General features: G+C 44.6%; 1 protein-coding gene across 1 annotated transcript in view; it reads left to right on the plus strand.

Annotated features, from left to right (window-relative positions):
• The window catches only part of itga2.2 (integrin, alpha 2 (CD49B, alpha 2 subunit of VLA-2 receptor), tandem duplicate 2), a 100,045-nt gene that overhangs the window by 8,380 nt on the left and 75,748 nt on the right, over positions 1-15,917 (plus strand). The window contains exon 2 of the mRNA XM_060908828.1: positions 6,600-6,723. Coding sequence (XP_060764811.1) covers positions 6,600-6,723 — 124 coding nt within the window. The remainder of the gene's footprint in view (positions 1-6,599; positions 6,724-15,917) is intronic.

Raw genomic sequence — 15,917 nt, forward strand, 5'->3', positions numbered from 1 at the left:
AAATATCAGGCAAATTGAAGAGGTGTCACTGGGGAGGGTGTGTGAATTGACATGGAATGACCCAGTACTGACCCCTGAGGGACACCACAATCAATATTCAAACGAGTTGAGACAGAGTCACCCAACTTCACAAATTGAATCCTGTTGCTGAAATAACTTTTTATCCAATTTAATACAACTCCCCTTATTCCATATTGTTCCATCTTATTAATTAATATATCATGTTTGCTTCATTAAATACGGAAGATTTTGAGAGAATTTTGAAAGAGAAAGATGCATTGAACTCCTGAAAGGAATGTATAATAATAATAATAATAATAATAATAATATTGGCTGGTGTTGAGTGGTCTGTCAGATATATTTCATTCAGCTGCTCGTCTTCGACTCGTTCAGTATCATGCTAGCTGAATCGAATATATCTGATGGACCACTCAACACCAGACAATATAATTTAAAAATGTCACTCAGATCTGTGATGGATTTCGTCTGAAAAATGCGAGTTTTTCAACACAAGAAGATAAACTTCATATCTTCAAGCCAATGTGTGATTTTCTTTTTATTATATCGACACATTCACAAACAAAAAGTCCCCAAATTTATCAAAACCGCTCACTCGTCGGTTTCCTCACGAGTGACCGATAGAAATTTATGTCCTGGTTTTTTTGTGTGTGTTCACATTTTCTCCCTAATTTGGTCTTGGCGAATTCCCACCAGCTCTTCATGAAATCAGCCAAATGCATGTTTTTCAAACCGTTATGACAGGGTTATGGAACACACTCCGAAGAAAGCGCTGTCTGCCCTCTTCCACATACATGAGGTCACAGCTGGGCATGATTGGTCCTCCTTGATGTGATTGACAGTAAAGTGTGTGTGTGTGTGTGTGTGTGAGAGTGTGTGTGTGAGAGTACACCCTGACATACTGAGAGCTCAGAGCCTTTAGTTTGGCGTCGTAGCCACCGATGCCTGTAGCATCGATCTCTCCATCTCCACATGACGGGGTGAACAATTTTCTGTTGCGTCACTCAGCAGCACCTGTGTGTGGGTTTTTTTTTTTTTTGACCCCATAAAATGTTTTCTTTTGTCTTGCTGCTACATGCCTGACCCCCACCTGAAATCTGCACCATTGTGCACTTCTTAAACCCTTTCAAAGCTGAATATCGGCCTCCGGTACGTATTAAAATGTGTTTTGCTTAACTTTCCTCAACGTATTCCAACTCAACCCAGAAACTAACTTCAGTGTTAGTGTGTTAAATTACTTCCAGCGGCATGAGGACAGGATCGAACCTGTAGCTGGATGTGTGGAATGTGTGTAAATGTTTCCTGTAATCTCTGTGATGTGTGAAATCACAGGTACTGGATTGGTATTGAAGCTATTAAAGGGATGAATCTTTTTTTTTTTTCTTTCCCCTCAAATGACCTGCATTAGCCAGGACATGTTTGGTGTCTGACATTCTTTAGTTTTGCATGAACAAGGAACAAAAGCTCTTTTTCTTTTAGTCAGATAACATGGTTTAGGATTGTAATCTCATCTGAAGAAAAGAGTTGGAAAATGCTGTGTTTTATTGTTCATCATTCACGTTACTTCTGGTAATGGGTGTGTAATGATGTAAAGAAAAAAATGTTTGTGTTGAGAATACCAAGATGGCATGGGTAATGCTGAACATGATACTACCACCACCATGCTTCACAGCGAGGAGGATGGAGTGCACAGGGATACAGTTAGTGTTGACTTTCGGCCAAACGTCGTGATTTGTTCCAAGGCCAAAAAAATTTAACTTGGTCTCGTCAGATTAGAAATATCTATTTTTAAAGACTTTATTTTTTTATTAATAAAATTGTCCTTTTTAAATAAAAAATTAAAATGCATATGATGCTTATCATGTATCGTAAAAATGAATTGTAATGATTTTTTTTTTTTGCATAATCACTTTGTCCACCTCAGTATGCAGTCTGTAGACACACTAATGAGTCCCGAAGTGTGTGTGTGTGTGTGTGTGTGTGTGTGTGTGTGTGTGTGTGTGTAGCTTTCGCATAAACTACGCACAGACTTTTTAAATGATCCGTGATCTGTTAAGTTGTGTATATACTGGAAATCTATGCTCCTGGAAATGTTTCACTTCTTTCCAAAGCGGTGCATAGGCATGCAGTCGTGATTGATGTTGGGATGATCCAGTCATGGCCTAAACTTCCTGGTTTATTTTCCAAGGAATGGCTTAATTACTCGTGTGACCTGTAGAGGTGACTAGACAGCTGTGATTGAGCATCGAAAGAAAAAGGAAAAAAAAAGTCTCTCTCAGTGACGCGCAAGTCCCCTGGAAGGAAAAATAGGATAAACAGTTTGATTTTTGTGGCTCGTGTTTGTTCCTGTGTTGTTTCTGAGAAGATCTTGTGGAGACGGAGATGTTTGTGAAGAGCACGCGAGCTCGAGTGGAATTCTGACGATTTTATACAAAGAGACACGTGAAGCAGGATTCAGTCCAAACTATGAGGGATGGAAAACCGTCCTTAGTTGTGTGTGTGTGTGTGTGTGTGTGTGTGTGTGTGTGTGTGTGTGTGTGTGTGTGTGTGAGAGAGAGAGAGAATTTGAGCCATTTGGATGTTTGCGGTATATGTATGGCGTGTCCAGCATGTACAAATTTCGCTATCTACTTCGAAATGGTTACTACGGTAGAGTTAGTGACGTCATTGGAGACAGGGGACATGATACTCTTCAGGAATATAACTTTTTTTGACTTAAAATATGAAAGCTGGTCAGATGAAGATGAAAAGGAAGAAGGGACGCTGATTTTTTTTTTTAAAGAACCTTTAAAGGGAATGCACTATAAATCAGCATGCAATACGGTAGCTAGCCGAGTGAGTGGGTGTGGCTTCTTCAGGACCTAATTCTGCTAGCAGAGCAAAAATTAAACAGAACGTTTGGCCATATTGTTTTCAAAATGTCACTTACTTGATATTAATTTCTTGTTTATAGAACCGTTGTATAAAAGTGACCTCACACTTGAGGTTGTTGTGTTGTACTGAATATCAGCACGGCTGGGATCCGGTCGCAGGTGAAGCGTCATCGCTAATCACAGCCGTCACGACAATCTCAAGTGTTATGTCTCTTTTGTATACAGCAATTCTATCGGCGTAGATCACTCCGGCTCCATCTAGTCCAGAAGGAACGATCTAAAGTGGGCCACCTTGCGCAATAAATGTTGCGAGCTCTATACACTATATACAAGCTATATATAGAAGCGATATCCACCCTAGGAATCCCGACCTATTTACCAGAAAGAATCCAAAACAGCGAGGAATTGACCGAGAAGAAGTGATTTTTGTTGAACTGCTCATTAAGGCTTAATTAGTCCATAACTTCATTAATAATTGTAATGAATTAAATCTGGGTAGAAGTTCTATACACCCTATGTACCCCAACCTTCATGCCAGAAAGAATCAAAATTGATGAAGGATTGACAGAGAAGAAGCGATTTGTGTGGAAACTGCTGGTTAGGGATTGATTAATTACTCTATCTTCATTATTAATTGCAATTATGCAAATTTGGGTAGAAGCTATATGCACCTCAGGTAGACCTACCTTCTTGCCAAAAAGAATAAAAATCGGTGAAGAACTGAAAGAGAAGAAGCGATTTTTGTGAAATGTGGACGACACAATGGACGACAGACAACACATGATGGCGTAAACTCATCACCTGTCAGACAGATGAGGTACTTAATATCAAGTGACATTTTGGACACAATATGGCCAAATGTTCTGTCTGTTTTTGTTCCACCAGCGGAAATAGATCCTGAAGAAGCCACACTCACTCTGCTAGCTGCTGTATCTCACATTGATTTTGTACTACAGTCCCTTTAAAGGTTAAAAAAAGGAAAAGAATCAGCATCCCTTCTTCCTTTTCATCTTCATCTGACCAGCTTTCATATTTTAAGTCAAACGTTACATTCCTGAAAAGTATCACATCCCCTGATGATGTCACCAACTCTACCGCTACCGTGGTAACCATTTAGAAGTTGATAGTGAAATTTTTAGGGTGGCACGGTGGTGTAGTGGTTAGCGCTGTCACCTCACAGCAAGAAGGTCTGGGTTCGAGCCCCGTGGGGCCTTTCTGTGTGGAGTTTGCATGTTCTCCCCGTGTCCGCGTGGGTTTCCTCCGGGTGCTCCGGTTTCCCCCACAGTCCAAAGACATGCAGGTTAGGTTAACTGGTGACTCTAAATTGACCGTAGGTGTGAATGTGAGTGTGAATGGTTGTCTGTGTCTATCACTGCGTTCACACTGCAAGGCTTAATGCTCAATTCCGATTTTTTTGTGAAATCCGATTTTTTTGTGAGGTCGTTCACATTAACAAATATATGCGACTTGTATGTGATCCTCAGTATGAACAAAAAGCGACCTAAAAGTGTTCCGCATGCGCATTGCAGGATACGACGACGTCACACGCAGTGAGCATGGCCAGTGTTTACGGAAGTAAAACCGCCCGGTTGCGGTATGACCCATCCAATCTAGCTTGAATAGCTGCTTCCCCCCAAATGGAAATCAGCTCCCTAACCTCTGCGTCCTTCCATTGAGAAGATTCAGAACCTTCACAGCCCGAAGCGTCCCTCGCATTGATGTCATGCGCAGGGGCGCAGATACGTTTTTTGAACTGAGGGGGACAAAAAACTGTGGGGGACAAAGCTGCCAGCAAACCAACCCCAACCCCGATATGCCTGTCAAACTTGTTGTAGGTTACCATAGCAACCAAGCTCGAGCTCGCAACCTGTGCAGTCTGCGCAGCTCAACCAACCGAATATCAGTCTTTGTTTTGTTTTATGTGAGTTGTTGCAACTATGTATACACTGCTGTGCACCTCAATAAACCGAATGGTAATTAGTCTTTTGATTTTTCCATGAGGTTTGCCTTATGCAAAGAAAGACAGCATAGACGTTTTTTCCTCCCTATAAGTGGGGGGGACCGAACGAGGTGAATTTAAATCTGGGTGGGACGAGTCCCACCCTCTATCTGCGCCCGTGATTATGCGCCATGTTGTTGTAACTTTTTTTGAGAGACCCGCCGCCTACTTCAGCGCAGAATAGTGACGTTTGTGGCTTGTTGATGACGTGTAAGTCGGATGAATGCGACCTGGCGGTTCAGACTGAAGTCGCATATGAAAAGAGCGGATAGGAATCGGAATTAGGACCACATATCCAAACGGCCTGGGTCGGATTTGAAAAAATCGGATCTGTGTCGTTCATATTGTCAATAAAAGATCGGATACAGGTCACATATGGGCGAAAAGATCGGATTTGAGTCACTTCAGTCTGCAGTGTGAACGTAGCCTATGTGTCAGCCCTGTGATGACCTGGCGACTTGTCCAGGGTGAACCCCGCCTTTCGCCCGTAGTCAGCTGGGATAGGCTCCAGCTCGCCTGCGACCCTGTAGAACAGGATAAAGCGGCTACAGATAATGAGTGAAATTTTTACGTGTCGGACGCAGACGAGCCATGCAGTGAAACATCACAGTGACGTTCTGTGGAATATCTGCGCTCTCGGAACGCCACCCGACCAATCAGATCAGTGGACAGGAAACTATCTGTTCTATAAACGCTGTGTACAGAGACATGTGTACATCACACATTACATCTGTAGCATGAATGACTGAATGTTTGTTAATGCGCTCATTCTAATTTGCCATTGTTTCCATAGTAACGACTCACTCACTCATTCGCAGGGGCCGTCCTCTCAGGAGCCGTGATTCCGTTAACCTGCCGAATGAACAATTTGAAATCGTGAGCTAAAAACAATAATGGGGGGAAAAAAATAAGGTGGTTTTTCAGACGGTTCAATAAAGTAATATTGCGTAAAAAAAAAGAAAACTTTGTATTTAAGTCACATGATCTGATGAGTGAATGGAAATGCTATGTTTCTGAAGAATGAGTGCTGTGTAAGAGACCGTGAGAGGAGAAAACCCAGCTTCAATGGTCGAACCTCACTCCGTGGAAATGCAGAACATTCGCAGTTGTGTTTTGTCGACTTAAAAAAAAAATCTTCTCTTATGAAAGACACTTCAGCAGAAACCCGGCGACTGAAACCCGGTGCAAGTGAATCTGCGGAGTACAAGAAAAGGCAAAAGAAGCGCAGAGTCTCGGTGTGTCCGTGCTGTCGGGGCTTCAAGGGAGAGTTTCATGCAACAGTGTGATGCTGCAATGTGATTATTATTGTTTATTAGAATATTTGATTTATTAGAATATTTTTCACTAAGAGTGATGAATAATAGACATGTTTCTACAGTGAATGTACAGTGGAACTGTTTTCTCACCAAGTTTTAATGACTTTCAGAGGAAGCAGAGTTTCAGAGTGATCATCTGTGGTTTGTGTGTGGTTTGTGTTGTCAGTTGTGAAGGCTTTTTTTCCCCCATCTGGAGGAGTTTCCTTTTGTGTGTGTGGTGTGGGTGGTTTTTTTTTTTTTTTTTTTTGTTCCCCCCCTTCTGAATTTTAGGTCACAAACTGATTATTATCTCTGTGTGTGTGTCTGCAGCATTGGTCTTGCTCTTCGTATCTGTGTGTCTAATGTAACTCTGTGTGTGTGTGTGTGTGTGTGTGTGTGTGTGTGTGTGTGCAGGTTGGTGTATTGAACACTCTCAGGGATTTAATGTGGGAACGTCAGGAGCCAAAATTTTCTCAGGCCCAGAAAAGGACGAGTTTGGGTACACAGTGCAACAGTTCAGCAATGACCAGGGAAAATGGTAAGGTGTGTGTGTGTGTGTGTGTGTGTGTGTGTGTGTGTGTGTGTGTGTGTGTGTGTGTGTTGTATTAACGAACTACATATTTGTGCAAGACAGAAACAGAATGCTGACTCTTTTCCCATCATCAAAAAACTCCCAATCCTATGAATAAATATGCAAATCAGGAACGCTCTCAAACCCACATGCCTCACCCCTCACTGCTGTATCATCTGTATTTGCAAATTATGTTTGTCACTTACACAGATTGTCCAGTTTATAGATTAGATTTTACATGCAAGAAGTCACACCCACTTCATTGGGACCAACAGATACAAAGGCCACACCTCTTACTTTTAAGATTGACACACACGTGCCACACCTCCTTCAGTCAGGCTGACGGACAAGAGGTCACACATCCTTAATTGGAATTAACTATTCCGAAGAGAGACCACGCCTCCTGTACTAGGACAGACAGACTTCGTTAAGACTAAGACAAGAAGCCACGCCTCTGTAGTAGGGACTAACAAGCACGGAGGCCACGCCTCCTTCATTTTGACTGATGGGCTATGCTTGTGCATAAGGATTGACAGACAAGAGGCTGCACCTTTTTAATTAAGATTGACAGGCACATAGGCCACGCCTCCAGTGAAACTGAGGCACTTGGGCCACACCTCCTTTTCTTTTCACACAGACTTCATACTATAAAGTTATGAAAATGTTACTGTATAAATAATTGATAGTAATGCACGTCCATATGATACACTAGTACAGAGATTTTCTCACATTTAAAAAACATTTTTAAAAACCTTTCTAAATGTATTACACAGCCTCTTTATATTTGTTCTGACTTCACGCACACTACAGAGCATCAGCACTTCCCCCTGCACTTCCTGTCTTGGTGTGTAGTGTCTGCAGGCTGTAGATCCCTGTGGAGCACAGTTTCTTTGGAACTTATCACAGGAGAAATGGGCTCCTTCCTCTAATTTACTGCACAAACAAATGCAAAGCCTCCGTTTCGAACCGTGTCATGGTTTTCTCAGTGTGCCAGCGGATGCAGCAGCCAGAGTGCGGAAAATATTCAGAACAATGTACAGGATACCGATGCAGTGAAAATTCCCCTCGACGTGTCCAGACTTTGTCGTGTTCCTCTGGTTTTAATGGCTACTATTATTACTGTGTCACTGAGACTGACTGGCACTGAGGCCACACCTCCTTTTCTAAGACTGATGACCTCTGAGACCACACCTCCTTTACTCTCATTGGCTCTCTTTACGAGGCCTGATAAGCACAGATGCTACACCTCCTTAACTCTGACTGACACAGACTACGCCTTCTTCCCTGGAGCTGATATGCACAAAGCCCACGCCTCCTTTACTGGGACTAAGGGACACTTAGGACACGCCTCCTTCACTGGGACGAATGGGACTTGCAGACAAATCTCATCTCATCTCATTATCTGTAGCCGCTTTATCCTGTTCTACAGGGTCGCAGGCAAGCTGGAGCCTATCCCAGCTGACTACGGGCGAAAGGCGGGGTACACCCTGGACAAGTCGCCAGGTGCAGACAAATCTTTTATTTTTTCTTATATTACACTTGCACTAGAGATCATGAGTAAATCATTTATTTAACTTTTCCACCAACCATGAATAATTATGTGATTTTTAAATATTTAGCCCTTATGTAGCATTAGGAAGTTACTGATAAAGCCAAGCTGACAATAAATGACAACAATAAGATAAACTATAGCTGTGAGCAGTGATGATGGGGCTAAGCATCCCAGCAGGGCATAGTTGCCATGGAAACTTCATGCCATTTTGTCAAGGATGTGGTTGTATGCAAGTTTAATTTTGGTTGCCCAAAGATTGGCCAGGATATGAGCTCACTTCCCTGTCGAATATGTTCTCAGAGCAGCAAACCACAACGTGTTCTGATGTTGGTATGACAAAAGGCCTGACTTGGGGGTGTCATCAGATTTTAAGACCACCGACATGAACAATTTTCCCTCATTATTACACCTACGAGTGGTCAGATGGGGTAATTGTTGCTGGACTCCCTCCGGTCAGTCTCTTGAGTCATTTCACCAAGTTTGGTGTAGATTATAAAAAAGCATTACTGAGAAATAGCCTCGCTTGCTGTTTGGTGGCTTCTCTGCAAACATACATTTGCAGAACAGAAACTAGTAATGTGTCTAGACCTCAGCATCTAAAAAGGCATGGCTTCAAATAGTCATTATTTTAGACCAAAGATATAAAGAATAATGACAATTATAGCACCCCTGTGTAGTAAAAATGGGCATTTCTTTTCTCGATTCCCTGTGGGTGGGGTTTTGGGTCAGTACAGTGGTGCTTGAAAGTTTGTGAACCCTTTAGAATTTTCTATATTTCTGCATAAATATGACCTAAAACATCATCAGATTTTCACACAAGTCCTAAAAGTAGATAAAGAGAACCCAGTTAAACAAATGAGACAAAAATATTATACTTGGTCATTTATTTATTGAGGAAAATGATCCAATATTGCATATCTGTGAGTGGCAAAAGTATGTGACCCTTTGCTTTCAGTATCTGGTGTGACCCCCTTGTGCAGCAATAACTGCAACTAAACGTTTGGGGTAACTGTTGATCAGTCCTGCACACCGGCTTGGAGGAATTTTAGCCCGTTCCTCCGTACAGAACAGCTTCAACTCTGGGATGTTGGTGGGTTTCCTCACATGAACTGCTCGCTTCAGGTCCTTCCACAACATTTCCATTGGATTAAGGTCAGGACTTTGACTTGGCCATTCCAAAACTTTAACTTTATTCTTCTTTAACCATTTTTTTGTAGAATGACTTGTGTACTTAGGGTCGTTGTCTTGCTGCATGACCCACCTTCTCTTGAGATTCAGTTCATGGACAGATGTCCTGACATTTTCCTTTAGAATTCACTGGTATAATTCAGAATTCATTGTTCCATCAATCATGGCAAGCTGTCCTGGCCCAGATGCAGCAAAACAGGCCCAAACCATGATACTACCACCACCATGTTTCACAGATGGGATAAGGTTCTTATACTGGAATGCAGTGTTTTCCTTTCTCCAAACATAACGCTTCTCATTGAAACCAAAAAGTTCTATTTTGGTCTCATCCGTCCACAGAACATTTTTTCCAGTAGCCTTCTGGCTTGTCCATGTGATCTTTAGCAAACTGCAGACGAGCAGCAATGTTCTTTTTAGGAGTGGAGTGGCTTTCTTTTCGCAACCCTGCCATGCACATCATTATTGTTCAGTGTTCTCCTGATGGTGGACTCATGAACATTAACATTAGCCAATGTGAGAGAGGCCTTCAGTTGCTTAGAAGTTACCCTGGGGTCCTTTGTGACCTCACCGACGATTACCCGCCTTGCTCTTGGAGTGATCTTTGTTGGTCGACCACTCCTGGGGAGGGTAACAATGGTCTTGAATTTCCTCCATTTGTACACAATCTGTCTGACTGTGGATTGGTGGAGTCCAAACTCTTTAGAGATGGTTTTGTAACCTTTTGCAGCCTGATGAGCATCAACAACACTTTTTCTGAGGTCCTCAGAAATCTCCTTTGTTCATGCCATGATACACTTCCACAAACATGTGTTGTGAAGATCAGACTTTGATAGATCCCTGTTCTTTAAATAAAACAGGGTGCCCACTCACACCTGATTGTCATCCCATTGATTGAAAACACCTGACTCTAATTTCACCTTCAAATTAATTGCTAATCCTAGAGGTTCACATACTTTTGCCACTCACAGATATGTAATGTTGGATCATTTTCCTCATTAAATAAATCACCAAGTATAATATTTTTGTCTCATTTGTTTAACTGGGTTCTCTTTTTCTACTTTTAGGACTTGTGTGAAAATCTGATGATGTTTTAGGTCATATTTATGCAGAAATATAGAAAATTTTAAAGGGTTCACAAACTTTCAAGCACCACTGTACACCAAGTTTGGTGTAGAAACATAAAAGCATTGCTGAGATACCATATGGGCTCACTTCCAGGCCTTTCAATTACATGAAACCTGCGATGGATAACGTCGTAGGCGCCCAAATTAAAAAGGCGCCCAAATTAAGGTCAAGCGCCCAAAATATGCTACCAAAAGTATAAAAAAAAAAAAAAATCTCATCTCATCATCTCTAGCCGCTTTGTCCTGTTCTACAGGGTCGCAGGCGAGCTGGAGCCTATCCCAGCTGACTATGGGCGAAAGGCGGGGTACACCCTGGACAAGTCGCCAGGTCATCACAGGGCTGACACATAGCCCATGTTTACATTAGACCGTATCAGCGGATCATCAGATTAACGTTTTTAAAACGATTAGTGTGCACACAGCAACACCAATACACGATTTGCGTGCACACAGCAACACCAATACACGATTTGCGTGCACACAGCAATACCAATACATGGATACGCTCGGCTCCGCAGGCATCCTGCGCTCCAAATCACTCCGCCCTGAACAGCGAGTGCCCTCTGGAGGGTGCGCACTCCGGCCTTGCGCAGCTCACAGAGCGCGCGAGTGAAGTGCACAAGCTGTGATTCGGGACTGAGCCGCTGTGTGTGTGATCCCAGCGCATATCACTTACCACTTGCAAGTGGAAGGATGGCAAGCCTAAAGACAATCATAACTACACAATGGGCAGTATTTGCATCAGTATTTGCAGTATTTTCATACTTTTATACTCTTTAATGAAAGGTGATACAAGGCGGAAGTCCGCGCCGTTTTTCAGCAGTCGCGTCACATGACCAACGCCAGCGAATCAGGAAGGTGGATGTCACAGTGACGTTGTCCAATGAGACGCCAGCTAGAGCTCAGCACAGCGTATCCGCGTATTCTGAATGTTTACACAGCACCGGAGCTGACACGATCTGGATTGAATACGTGGACGCTGGCGGATTCCCGTTTCCCGGCGTTTCCAGGCGGTTTAATGTAAACGGACAGTGCATCCGCGAAGAAAACGAGACAGATACGGTCTAATGTAAACGTAGCCATAGACACAGACAACCATTCACACTCACATTCACACCTACGGTCAATTTAGAGTCACCAGTTAACCTAACCTGCATGTCTTTGGACTGTGGGGGAAACCGGAGCACCCGGAGGAAACCCACACGGGGAGAACATGCAAACTCCACACAGAAAGGCCCTTGCCGGCCGCTGGGCTCGAACCCAGGACCTTCTTGCTGTGAGGCGACAGCGCTAACCACTACACCACCTTGCTGCCCCTGTTTGGCAACTTTACAATCAAAATTCAGAACAATCTGGAGCTGAACACGCTCAAAACTGTGGAGATAACCGTGGACTTTAGGAGGAGCCCCCCCACCCTGCTGCCCATCACCATCACCAACAACACTGTGACTGCTGTTGAAACCTTCAGGTTTCTGGGCTCCACAATCTCCCGGGACCTGAAGTGGGAGACCAAGACAGTCACCATCATCAAAAAGGCCCAGCAGAGGTTGTACTTTCTGCGCCAGCTCAGGAAGCTCAACCTGTCTAAGGAGCTGCTGACACAATTCTACTCTGCCATCATTGTCTGTTCTCTGCTCTTCCATCACTGTTTGGTTTGGATCAGTCACCAAGCAGGACAAGAACGGACTGCAATGGACAATAAGATCTGCAGAGAAAATTATTGGTGTCAACCTGCCCTCCATCCAAGACCTGTACCTGTCCAGAGTCAGGAAACGGGCAGGTAACATCTCTGCAGACCCATCACACCCTGGTCACAAACTGTTTAAACTTCTCCCCTCTGGGAGACGCTACAGAACACTGTACGCAAAAACAACCAGACACAAGAACAGTTTTTTCCCCTCAGACGGTCTCTGTGATGAACAGCTAAAAACGGACTCAAATATCAGTAACATCAACTGTGAAATATCTGCACACTCATACCGTCATTCTGTGCACACTGTATATTTATATTTACTAATTCATCCTTGCACTATGCACCATTTTGCACCAAAAGATTTTTAAATAAATAAAATTAAAAATTAAAAAATATATGCTTGTCTATACATATATTTACCCTTCTACATGTACATAGCTTTTTGTTTTTGTCTACGCTTTTTTTAAAATCTGTTTGTACAAAGAGAGCTAAGTGAAACTGGAGTCAAATTCCTCGTGTGTTCACATCCCTGGCAGTAAAAGTGATTCTGATTCTGAAAATTCATTGCAGGACAGCTGCTATATTGTTTGACCTAGTAAAGTTCTTTGAATGACTTTTGGTCACAACCCTCTGTAGATGATGCATACAAAATTTGGTGGTGATAGGATCGACAGACAGATATATGGGCGCTGTGTGAGACGGCTGCCTCTCCAGTAGCTCTGTAGTTTTTAGCTCTTTAAACCTCCTTTTTTCCACCTTTTTTTTTTTTACTTTTCTGCTCTTCTTATGAAGACAGTGTGTTTTACTATATAACATGGATATATTTAACTTTAACACGCAACCAGGAGCCAGTTTTCTCACTTATTCGAGAGAGGAGCTGCTGGCCCTGAAAACAATGGGACGAACCGGGATACGACACCCCATCCTGGCGGAGCTGAGGAGGAAACCCAGGGGCTGCAAGGCTGGAGCTAAGCTAAAGGCTAGGCTAGCGGACAACCGGCGGTGCTACAAACCATCCATTCCCTCCGTTATCATGGGGAATGTGAACTCGCTGCCGAATAAAGTTGGCGAGCTTTCCACTCTGAACAACCAGCGGCTTTACCGGGAGAGCAGCTTATTTATCTTTACGGAGACATGGCTAACACACCTTGTACTGGATGCTAACGTGGACCTGCGGGGATTCACTGCTGTGAGAGCCGACAGAGATACTAACACATGCGGGAAAAGCAAAGGTGGCGGACTCATCATTTATGTTAACAACCGCTGGTGTAACCTGGGACATATCTCCGTAAAGACAGTTTTATGTTGCCCGGACTTGGAGCTGCTAGCAGTTAGCCTGCGGCCATATTATCTGCCGAGGGAGTTCAGTCACGTGATCACCATCTATGTTTACATCCCTCCGAGGGCAGCCGCAGCCGCTGCATGTGAAAGGATTCACTCTGTCATAGCAAGGCTGCAGACACAGCACCCTGAGGCATTTATGATCATTTCTGGGGACTTTAATGACGCTACTTTGGACTCTACTTTGGCTGCTTTTTTCCAGGCTATGTATTGTCCAACAAGGAACAACAGGACAATTGACTTGCTGTATGCTAATGTGAGGGATGCATACAGAGTCACACCCCTCCCCCCACTGGGGAAGTCTGACCACAACCTGGTTCTTCTACAGCCAAAGTACACCCCCCTGGTTCAAAGGCAGCCTGCAACAACTAGCTCCATCAGGAGGTGGTCCCCTGAAATGGAAGATGCCCTCAGGGACTGTTATGACATCACGGACTGGGATGTGCTGCTTAGTCCACACTGTGAGGACATAGAGGGGCTGACACACTGTCTGACGGATTACCTTAACTTCTGTGCAGATGTGGTCTCCCCCGCTAAGACTGTACGGTGTTACCCTAATAACAAGCCATGGGTAACACAGGAAGTCAAAGCTGTCCTCAACAGGAAGAAGGCTGCCTTCAGGAGCAGGGATAGGGAGGCAATGAAAGCAGCACAGCAGAATGTAAAATGCTGCGTGAGGGAAGCTAAGGACAGCTACAGGAGAAAGGTGGAGCAGAAGCTGAAGGAGAACAGCATGAGGGAGGTCTGGGAAGGTGTGAAAACCATCACAGGCCACAATACAAAGACCAGAGTCGTTGAGGGGACAGTGGAGAGGGCGAATGAGTTGAATGACTTTTTCAATCGGTTCAACCAGCCCACGTCCCCCCCACCCTCTCCCTCACTGCAGCCATCTCTCCTTCTTCCCTCAACACACCTCCACCCAGTCATCACAGCAGCCCCCTCCTCCCCCACCTCAACACAAACTATGCATTACTGCAGACCAGGTCAGAGGTCAACTGAGGAAGCTTCACCCCAGGAAAGCAGCAGGCCTGGACAAGGTGTGTCCCCGACTACTGAAGACCTGTGCTGCTGAACTGGGTGAACCACTCCAACGCATCTGCAACCTTAGCCTGCAGCTGGGGAGAGTGCCCACCCTCTGGAAGACATCATGTATCGTTCCAGTTCCCAAAAAGAATTGCCCCAGCAAACTGAACGACTTCCGACCAGTGGCACTCACTTCACATCTGATGAAGACGTTGGAGCGGCTCTTCCTCAGCCTCCTCAGACCCCAGGTACAACATGCCCAGGACTGTCTGCAGTTTGCGTACTGGGCAGGTGTCTGTGTGGAAGACGCCATTCTCTACCTGCTACACCGAGCCCACTCCCATCTGGATAAGGGAAATGGCACAGTGAGGATCCTCTTCTTGGACTTCTCGAGTGCCTTCAACACCATCCAGCCCCTATTGCTTCAGGACAAACTGAACAGGATGCGAGTGGACCCCTGCCTGGTCACCTGGATCTCCAGCTACCTCACTGACAGGCCGCAGTACGTCAGGCTGAAGGACATCATGTCTGACACTGTGATTAGCAGCACCGGAGCACCCTAGGGCATGGTGCTGGCCCCTCTTCTCTTCACCCTGTACACCGCGGACTTCTGCTACAACTCGGAGCTGTGTCACATTCAGAAGTTTGCCGATGGCACAGCCATTGTTGGGTGCATCAGTGATGACGGAGAGGAGGAGTATAGGAGCCTGGTGAGGGACTTTGCTGTGTGGTGCAACAGGAACCATCTGCAGCTCAACACCTCGAAGACCAAGGAGCTGGTCATTGACTTTGGGAGGTCCAGACCAAGGTCACGACCAGTTCTGATTAAGAGAGTCAAGGTGGAGGCTGTGGATTCCTACAAGTACCTTGGGCTGTGGCTGGACAGCAAGCTGGACTGGACTTGCAACACCAAACACTTTTTTATACAGGAAGAGACAGAGCAGGCTATACTTCCTTAGGAGGCTGTGGTCCCTTAACATCTGCAGGAAACTCCTGTGGACGTTCTATCAGTCTGTGGTTGCCAGTGTCCTGTTTTACACCGTGGTGTGCTGGGGGGACAGCACATCCAAGAAGGACACGTCCAGGCTGGACAAACTGATCAGCCGGGCCGGCTCTGTAGTCGGCATGAAGCTGGACTCTCTGGTGACGGTGGCAGACAAGAGGTCTATGGACAAACTATTGAACATCATGGACGATACCAGTCACCCTCTGCACAAAGTCATCAGCAACCAGAGGAGCC

The sequence above is a fragment of the Neoarius graeffei genome, chromosome 25 (assembly GCF_027579695.1).
Source record: "Neoarius graeffei isolate fNeoGra1 chromosome 25, fNeoGra1.pri, whole genome shotgun sequence".
Classification (NCBI taxonomy): domain Eukaryota; kingdom Metazoa; phylum Chordata; class Actinopteri; order Siluriformes; family Ariidae; genus Neoarius; species Neoarius graeffei.